Source organism: Lepisosteus platostomus, chromosome 26 (assembly GCF_059453375.1).
Source record: "Lepisosteus platostomus isolate fLepPlt1 chromosome 26, fLepPlt1.hap1, whole genome shotgun sequence".
Classification (NCBI taxonomy): domain Eukaryota; kingdom Metazoa; phylum Chordata; class Actinopteri; order Semionotiformes; family Lepisosteidae; genus Lepisosteus; species Lepisosteus platostomus.
Window position 1 is genome coordinate 6,754,682 of NC_142636.1, and position 10,070 is coordinate 6,764,751.

Consider the following 10,070-nt stretch of genomic DNA (forward strand, 5'->3'; position numbering starts at 1 on the left):
ATAAGACTTGATTTGTCAGAAGAATCGAATTTACGAACATTTCTTCTTAAATGCTGGGGATTTGAGTTTGCCCCATGGAGCAAACAAAATACAGAATATCTCATTTTGAAAGGTGGCAAAGCCAGAAATGTTTCATTTATAGGTGTAGTATTCATTACATTGGGGCATCTCTTGGCCTATTCAGGTCACTGTATATGGCTGTGCTGTCATTAGGGTTCCTCAAGTTCAGTCCTTGAGGGCCGTACTGTAAAACTTCTTACAGGTACCTGCTTATATGTTTATATTGCGAGGGAAAGCAGTCCTGTGCGTGCTGCTAGAGCATGGCTATTCATCACTTTTGGCTTGTTTTTGTGTGAGGGTGACAAGGATTATATTTCATGAGCAGGGCGTTTGAACATGACATGGGGGAAAGACTGTCCAAGGTTTCCAAAACCATCTTTAAGGGGTGTGCTTCACTTTGGGGAGGAGCTGCTGCAGTCAAGAGAGTCCAGTCCATCCAGTCTGTTCAGCCATGTGACCTGAGGACCTGAGGATCTCCTCCAGCTTCTTGAGGATCGTGAGATGTTGTTCTCAGCACCATCACTGGGGGCTTCCTGACAGTTTGTTGTCTCCAGTTTTCTCTAGTTCATTCCTTGAATTATGTAATGGGAAGGAGGAACATATTTTTTTCTGTTCTGTAAGGAAGTGGGAAGAATATAGTAAACATTTAGCATTATTCTCCATGTAATAATTCTGTTGTTTTTCCAGCAGGGAGCTCTTTCAAGCTAGAAAGATTCTGATTATGTCCAGAAACGTGCTATGATTTTCACCTCAGCGTGGTGAGTCCTCACAGAGCTCCAGTTGAAGGAAAGCCAGAGGAAGACGGACGAATTCTGATATTTTATCAAGACTGGTGCTCTGGAATCTGTCGAGAGCAGAGCCACCAGATTTGTTCCGTAGCTGAACTGCATGTCCGACACTGGCAGGCAGTCTTCAAGGGGACCTGGTGAGAAGATCCACAGGTCTCAGAGTTAATAAAGTGAACGCAGAAGACTTCTTCAGAATAAAAAGTAGGACTCAAACCTGAGGACACGAGAGGAAACTACTTCGAAGTACGTTTAGAATGAAATGGAAGGAACTGCTTCTTCATGCAAAGGGTTGTGGGGATCTGCAACAAAATCCCCAGCCATGTTGTTGACGTTGGCTTCCTTCAACAGACAGCTGGAGGAGATGGATGAATGAGCCAGTAACGCCATTGAATTAGATTCTGAATCACCCTGCGATCTATGTGGATCCTAATGCCCCAGTAAAGTGAAAAAAAGGCACCGTCCTTCGGATGAGATGTTAAACTGAGGTCCTTACTCTCTGTGGTAATTAAAAATCCCAGAGCGTTTCTCGAAAAGAGTATGGGTGTTACCCCGGTGTCCTGGCCAAATTTTCCCCTGGCATCATGGCCTCCTAATAATCCCCATCTCTGAACTGGCTTCATCACTCTGATCTCCTCCCCACTGAGAGCTGGTGTGTGGGGAGCGGACTGGCGCATCATCCAGGTGGGGCTGTACACGGGTGGTGGTGGAGGGGATCCCCATGACCTGTAAAGCACTTTGAGTGGAGTGTCCAGAGAAGCGCTATATAGGTGTAAAGAATTATTATTATTAAGTAAGTAAACAAGATATCTATCTTCAGTCTGCTTTTACTCCTAAGGGTTGTGGCATGAACAAGACATGATTTTATTAGTTAATTTAGGAAACTTATTTAAAGCACTATAATGTTGTTTTTTTGCTTTTTTGGGGAAGATGTGAATGTAATGTTTGGAAATTGTATCACTATAAAACTACAGTATTTTAAAGTATTTTACCATACACACAGCTCTGTCACTCTGTAACACATCGAAACTCAGAATCTCACCCCAGCAGCAGGAAGTGAAGGAACGTTGCTCAACCACAGAGGAAGTAGATGCAAGGTGTGGCCTAAATTCTAAATAAAATAAGTCAAAAGAGTCTGGAACTGCAGCAAAAATATAACCTAAATAAAAAATTCAAACGTCACAACAGAGGTAAGGGACAATCCTTTTCCATATCAAACCTCCTGAACCCTGGTATACTTCATGTACTTCCTTCCTAGTATTTTGGGAGGAAATGAGACTTTTGTCTGTACCCGTGGTTTGGTTTATCGAACAACTGGACGAGCACAAATTCCATGCCTGTATCATCCCGTCTTTAGTAGAAATGTATATTGGTCCGAACTACTACATGTTCCCAATGCCGCCAAATCACAGGACATTAATTTTAATGTTCAGTGTTTAATAAATACATATTTGCATCAATCGAGGTCTTTTTGTTTTATTACTGAGAGGCATCAGATTATTATGTTGGTATATGAAGTAACCTGAATTTAAAAGTGGTGTACTGTATCCTGTATATGGGCATATTGCTCTTTGTGGAAGAGCTTTTGCGTATGTATTCATACTAAAATGACTGATAACTGAAAGGATATGTCTATCATTGTCGATTGGTTCTGAAGACCTCTGACAGGACACTCAGAGCTGGGAGCTTGGTGTTGGAGGGGGTCAGTTCATATTGGGGTGAAAATACTGCATCAATCTTTATTTTTGGATTTTCTTCAAATAATACAAAAACAAAGCTTTGTCAGAGAGCTCTGCATTTCATTGCACAAACCTAAATTGACTCCACGCTGTCCCCGGTTCTTCTTCTAGCAGAGCCTGAGAACTTTCCCCGGGGTCAAAATGAGCACACAGCTGGGGCAGATGCTGGCAGACCGGAAAGACATGGTGGAGGAGTGTATGGAGCTCCTGGGGAAAGGGACCGAGCTGCTAGCCAGCACTGTGGGTGAGCTCTTCCCTGTCTTTGAGGTTGCAGCTCCAATCCTGAAGCTTGCTTTGGATAACATCGAGTCCACTGAGGCAAAATACATGAAGGAGCAGTTCCAGAAGGTGAGGGACAAGATGGAGGTCATCTCGGAGGAGATCACCCGCATCAACGAGGAGATCAAGAAGAGCCAGGTGGACGCGGAGTACTTCTCTGTGGAGGAGAACCTGACCAACCAGTTCCGCAAGTACATAGACATCCTGAACGCCAAGCCCAAGTTCAAGGAGGTCAAGAAGAAGCTCTTCCTGGAGCACTTCAGCAAGACGGGGGGCGACAAGAACCTCCACACTCTGTACAACGCCGTGACGGGGGACAACTTCTCCGGGGAGTCAATCCTGGAGATCACGCTCAACTACGAGGAGAAGAGCCGGCGTCCCATGGAGGAGTTCTGCGCCCGGCTGATGAGGCTGTTCTGGGTGGGCCTGATCGTCCTGATGGGGCACGCCGCTCTGAGCCGGCAGGACGAGGAAGCGCCGCTCGAGGCCTGGAGGGAGAAGATGCAGGACGTGGAGAAACGTGTGAAGGAGGCGATCGCAGACTGCACGGAGAATTTCGCCAGCCAGGCCGAAACGGATGTGGCCAAATGGCTCCTGAAGTGGACCGCCGGAGCCCAGCAGGAGCTGTCCGACCACATCCTCAGATTCCTGGAAGAAAAGTACGACTGGATTTCCTGGTCGGTAAGGGTGTATAACGACTCGGGCTCTTGCATTTCAAATTTTTGGGCTGGAAAGAAGTACCAAGGGATCAGTGGCGGAAAACACTTCACCATCCATAAAGACAACACTAATGTCGTGGTGTCTTACAGCACAAAGCCTGAGCCCATCGATAAGACAAAAATTCAGGAGCTGGTAGAAAGCCGAGGACAGACAAAGAACATGCAGAAGCTGGCGACGTTCCTCCACAGCCGTTGCCCACAATGCTTAGCGCACGCGGTCAGCAAGTACAAAGCCGTTGCAGAGTCCAACAACTTTCCAAAGGAATGTTGCTATTCTGGAAAGTATAAAAAGGCCTGCGTATTTGTGTATTCAGATTAGTTTTACGACTTACATCACTTAAGACTTCTTGCTTGAGCATAGCTGCTCTTCTAATCCTTTTTGGACAAAATTGGATTAAATGGAAATCATATCAGATATCTGCCCTGCTCGCATGCATAAGCAACTCACGACGACCAGATTCTAAAAGATTCTAAGATCTGCCTTCCCTAGTACATGTTTGTGATAAGTCAGCCCTGTCCACACCTACCTGTATGGAAGAGTGGCTGAATGACCTCTGCTCATTTGCAAACTTCAATGCTTCAGACTGTAAGACAGGTTACACATAAGACGATCCGTTCGGGCAGTCTAGCCTGTTTGATTGCTAGTAGCTTAGTGACCCAAGGATCTCATCCCGCTGTTTCTTTCAGTAACATGGCTACACCACACCTTGTGTAAGAAAGAGCCTCCTGTTCTCCAATTTAAACGAACTGCTATGCAGTTTCCACGTGTGTCCTCTGGTTAGAGTTCCACTGTTTGTTCTGAACGCGTTCGTTGGGATGACCGGTATCCTGGTCAAATTTCCCCATTGGCCCTTACCAATCATGGCCTCCTAATAATCCCCATCTATGAACTGGCTTCATTACTCTGCTCTCCTCCCCACTGAGAGCTGGTGTGTAGTGAGCGTTCTGGCGCACTATGGCTGCCGTCGCATCATCCAGGTGGGGCTGCACACTGGTGGTGGTGGAGGGGATCCCCATTATCTGTAAAGCGCTTTGAGTGGAGTGTCCAGAAAAGCACTATATAAGTGTAAGCAATTATTATTAGTGTTATTTTTTTTTCGCCTGCCAGTGTAAGACATTGCTTGAAAACTAAGAGTCCAGCTGGTTGCTTTTCTTCGGACTGATTGCAAAGCAGCAACATATTGTGCAGTGAGCAAAACTGGACAGAATACTGAGGTGGTTCTGAGTTCTGAGTCACGGTGGTCTTTTTCTGTTTGTTGGCAAACTGAAAGTAGTTGGATGGAGCCCCAGAGGTTTCGAAATTAATAACCCTGATGAAAAGTAATCTGAAAACTCTTTGGATTGAGGCATGATAAACGTCTACTAACCTGTTGGGTAAAAAGCAAACTCTGATTTGTATACTGTATATGACAGAGCTGCTCAAACCCAGTCCTAGTTTATTGTTACTCAACTATTTAATCAATTCATTCTAAGACTTTTTGAGGAACGTCTGGAATTTGAATACATGATAGCAAAGAGGAAATATGGATGGTTAAAAGCTTTGAGTTCCTGTGAATTAGTACCTTTCATTGATAAGTGTCTCTCACAGAAAATGATGCCAACTTAAATATTAAAAAAAATACTGGATGTGTGTAGCTTTCCTATAACGTGTAAATAAGCATTGATATAAATTGTAGGCTGTAATGTGCCAATCTGCTTCAGAGTATGTACTGTACAATATTCATCAGACTCTAGTGTGTTTGAGTCTGCTCGGTTTTGAGCCTGGGCTTGTGTCAGGGTCTACCCATATTTTATCCATGACAGAGCCTCTGCCAGAATTCCAAATGGAGGAACATTCAGTGAAATAATCCAGAAAGGAAGTCAGACACGGGCAGCAGTAAAACCTCCCTTTTGCAGCAGACATGCAAACTGCTGAGCTTGCAGCTGCACAAGTTATAATTCTCTCAGGAAAACAACAGCAGCAACACAAAGTGTCACATTTATAATTAAAACTGTTCTTCAAAGACCGTGAATATAGGAAATGAGAATTAGTAATTGTAACTGTGGCTTTTTATCTCAAGTGGCTTATGTGGATGAGAGGATACTTTTGCACCTGTGGCTGCAGAGTCATTTTGAAATACAGCCTGGATAGGAGATAAGGTAACAAGTGCGGAGGATTTGATGTGTTTGGTTATTTTGGCATTGGTATGTTTTTCATCTTAAGTTTCACTATTTTAGTTAATAAAAAATGTGGTTTAAGATCAGATCAGAAGATATCAGGTCAGAGCGCAGGGTCAGACATTTATAAGGCGCCCCCGGAGCAGGTGGGGTGAAGGGCCTTGCTCAGGGGCCCAACAGAGTAGGATTCCTCTGCCGGCCGCAGGAGCAGATCCTTAGGCGCAAAGCCACCGCTCTGCCCCTAATTATTTAACTATTAATTATTATGAACCTTAATTTACATTTAGAAATAAGGTGTAGAACATGTAGTCATGATAACAGATACATCATCTTTTTCTCGGTTCTTAGAGTGACAAATCCTCCTTCTACAAATGTAACCATCAAAAACACTCAAAAGGGGGGGGCGTGAAGAGCCCCGCGCCGCTGGCGTACGTGAGGAAAGTGCGGCCTGCAGGTGGCGCCACACGCGCTTTCACTTTCCAGGCGCGTGCAGCAGCGTGGGCACCTGCCAGTCGTCGGCGATGCGCTGGGAGCCGTAGTGCAGCCCCAGGGCCAGGCCCCGGAAGTCCTGCGGAACCAGCAGCTTCCCGCGGGCCTGCCCCAGGGCGGGCGGGCGTGTCCCTGCCGCGCCACAGCAGCCGCCAGTCTCCGAAACCCGCGCCCGTAGCTCACCAGGGCGGCGCGGATGGCGTCGGTCTCGCTGAGCTTCCTCCTTCGCCGTCATCAGCACCGTCGCCGTGGGCCGCGCCCCGAGGAAGCGGGTGACCTCCGCCAGCACCTCTCCAAAGGGCGCCCGCTGGTAGATGATGCCGTGGTGGATGGTGAGGTTGCCCCGGACGTGGCGCACTCTTATGCCCAGGAACCGGATGCCCGCTTCCAGCTGGAGCTTGAGTGGCCACGACAAAAGGTCATGGTATTGTGGGTGCCAGGAAGGGTGACCCCTGACAGGAGGTGCCGGTCTGGGAGCTGTGCCATCCAGGAAGGGTTGAGGAACTGGGGCGTGCTGGCGTCATCGTAGTCTGGTCTCTGAATCGACTCCTAACATCCACTGGTGAAAACCCTGAAGACAGGTGAGGTGTCACGATCGTAAACCCTCCTCTTAAGGGCGCTCCGGCCCTTTCGGATTTTAGTTGATTATGTGCACCTGCCCCCTGTTCTGTCTCCTTATTTAAGCCAGGCGCTCTCACTATTCCAGGCTCACCACTGGGATATGGACGCCCGGAAGCCCACGTACCAGCGGGTCCAGGAGAGAGCCGACGGCATCTGGGTCCGGGGCTCGGAGCACCTGGCCTCATTTCAGATCCCATTCCGGATTTTAACTGGGTTTGTTTAGTCTTGGTTGGATCCCCTGGTTTTGGACTTTGGACTGCGCCCCAGATTCCCCCTTTTGGACTGCCTGAACTTGTTTGCCATCGCCACGCCCCCCGAGCACCGGATCACCGTAGTCACGCCCTCCTGTCTGTCAACCCGTCCTGATCCTCTTCGTCTCCTCCCCTGATGTCCCTCTCCGCTTACTTCCGGATTATACCGTCTGCATAGGGTCCTGAACTACGCTTCGTGGGAGTCTGGACCGGCTCCTGTTACACGATGTTGGTTTTATTACTCATTCGCCTGAATTGTGCTTGAAGTCACATAACACAGCTCACCTCATCTTTCTGTCCAGCCTGGAGCTTCCTAGATCTGTTCCCTGGGAGACCAGATTCATCCGATTTTTCCCCCATCTGAGCTTATTTAGGAGAATCACCAATTACAGTGCCTTTTGTAAAGCAGCGCTTTCGTGCAGGATAAGTGGAGCTCTCTGAGATACAGCACTCAAAGAAGACATAGTAACAGGGTCCTAACAGAATGAGGTTGCCAACAGTGACATTCTTTACCTCTGGTTGATTATATGGGTTATTTGTGACAGCTTGCAAATTGATAGTCTGCAAAACACTTGTTTGAAAACATTTATAAAGAAAGGAAAAAAAATAAAAATAAAGTGGAAGCAATATTGACTGGACACTCACTGGCCCAGCTCGTCTTCCACCCATCCATCCATTGTCTAATTGCTGTATCCAGTACTGGGTCATGGGGAAGCCAGAGCCACACACACACACACACACACCGCACCGCACCGCACCGCACCGCACATGAACAGACATTGTCGGTCGAAGAGTTAAGAAAATGAAGCGAAAGCAAATAAAACAAATGTAGTCATTCTGCACTCCACTTGCCCTCTTTAGATAGGTGTTTAAAAGGGAAATGATAGCTATGATGTGGTTTTGGCCAAAAAATTTTAACCATGTTCCTTTTTTTCTTCTACTCAAGAGCATAGTGCCCAGAAAGCATTTTAGGAAGTACCTTTTTAAGAGATACTGTATGCCTGTAACAACTTCTTTAAATACATAGACTGGAACCAGAAACCTGCAACAAAGCATCATTTGTATAAGTCTGTACAAGAAATGCATAGAAGGAGATACTTAAAAAAAAAAGATTCATCTATCCATCTGGTTCACTTATCTCTTTATAATCAGTGAGATGGGGTGAGCTGGAGCCTAGCTCCGCAGACACAGACCCCAGACAGGACAGAGAAGGTGGGGGAACAGTTTAGTGCTGCCAGTTCCTGTACGTTTTGGGACTGGGGGACAAAACTGGAGTTCCTGCAGAAACACCACTTAGAAATGGAGAAATATTCAAATTCCATACGTATTGCAATGAATGCTTTTTTAATTATAAGATCATGCTTAATTGTAATTATTGTCTGCTTTCGTGCACACTCAATTTCGAAAACACCAGTTGCAGCAGGGTGCAGGGCCCATCAGTGTGAGTACATTCCTCTGCTGACATGGGGGTCAATCAGCTCCTCACACACTGTGACTTTCACAGGTTCCTACAGGAGAGTTAACACCTGCAGGAGGAGCAGTATCGCCGTCAGCCTTCACCGACACTACTTTATCGTCACAGACACCCAAAAGTTCAAGAAACTCAGGACAACAGATGCGCTTTTAAAATCCCGGAGAAATCTGAAATCCACTGGCGCAATCTGCTCTGTTTCTACTGTAGTGAGTTGCAAAGGCTGAAATCTCTATCTTATTCTAAACATGCAAGGTACTGAGGTACTGTACTGATTGTCATTTATTGGGAATTTGGGATACATGCACTACGAAGAATCCAAGCTTGAGCAGACGTTTCCAAAGAATCCTGACAGCTCTTCCATTGGTGTCCATTCTGAATTCTCCAACGCCTGTGAACAGCTGTTGGGTTGAACCTCATGAAGAGCAAGGAATTCATTAGTGACTGTTTTAAAGGAAGTGGATTGTGAAAGCTCTGATTTCCTATGAGCCAGCGGTTGCCAGTCCTGATTAAAGGAATCCTAGTTTTCCTTTAGGATCCCTATGAGTTTCGAATTACAGTACTTAATTGTACCCTTAACTTGGATCACATCATTTTCTCAAACATTGTTTTCAGTGCTTCCTTAAATGTTGCCATTTTTGAGTTTTATATTCTTGCTTCAAGGCCAAGAGAGCTCTCCATCTGCCTCCTCGTTATTTAAAAGGTATCATTTTGAAAGACATGTGAGTGGGGATCTGCTGCAGCAGGCATTGGCAGTTTTAACTTAATGAACCTAATGAAGATATAGCACAGGGGAGCAAAGCCTGAAACACGATGCCACTGATCTGATCGGGAAGTTCACATCTCTTAAGCCTGTAAGAAACCTGAGGAATTTCACCCAACAAAGCTTGATTTCTCAATAATTATTTTCTCTAAACCACACAACCAAAACATAGACTGAAGATTTCTCACTAACCAATCATGACCTCCTAATAACCCCCATCTCTGAACTGGCTTCATCACTCTGCTCTCCTCCCCAATGAGAGCTGGTGTGTGAGGAGCGGACTGGCGCATCATCCAGGTGGGGCTGCACGCTGGTGGTGGCGGTGGAGGGGACCCTGTTGTCATCCAACTGGTAAGTTTTTATATGCAATAAATGTGCAAATAGCAGCTGAGCATGCTTTAGGACACTCCTGCACAGCGTATGCCTCAGATCCACTCCCGGGAAAAAAAACTATTCATAAACTCAACTGTCAATATTGAAACTGCACTTCTAATTCAAGTACCAGCTCTTAGGGCTAGTATGCATCCAAAATTATACTTTTGCATTTTCATTTTATGTCCACTCAATTCAGAATCGCTAATTGTTTCTTTACTTCACTACCTCTTTACTAATCTCACAACAATGGCTCCTGTGCTGGAGAATGAAGGACAGATGTGCTCCTGTGATCAGCTCATAAGTCGCAGAGATTCATCTTTAGACAGGCAGCAGGCCCCACAATAAGGTACATGAGGGCTGC

The 10,070-nt window shown here is 46.1% G+C and overlaps 1 protein-coding gene across 1 annotated transcript; it reads left to right on the forward strand.

The window, feature by feature from the left end:
- The first annotated feature begins 65 nt into the window (after positions 1-65).
- On the forward strand, positions 66-5,399 carry LOC148639857 (protein rapunzel-like). Its single transcript, XM_088620467.1, has 2 exons — positions 66-2,035; positions 2,696-5,399. Exon 2 carries the CDS (start codon positions 2,726-2,728, stop codon positions 3,899-3,901), a length of 1,176 nt encoding a protein of 391 aa, XP_088476593.1. The 5' UTR covers positions 66-2,035; positions 2,696-2,725; the 3' UTR covers positions 3,902-5,399.
- Positions 5,400-10,070: the final 4,671 nt, after the last annotated feature.

Bases quoted from the DNA above. Each gene is read 5' to 3' on its own strand.
- LOC148639857 (XM_088620467.1), top strand. From the start codon at position 2,726: ATGAGCACACAGCTGGGGCAGATGCTGGCAGACCGGAAAGACATGGTG.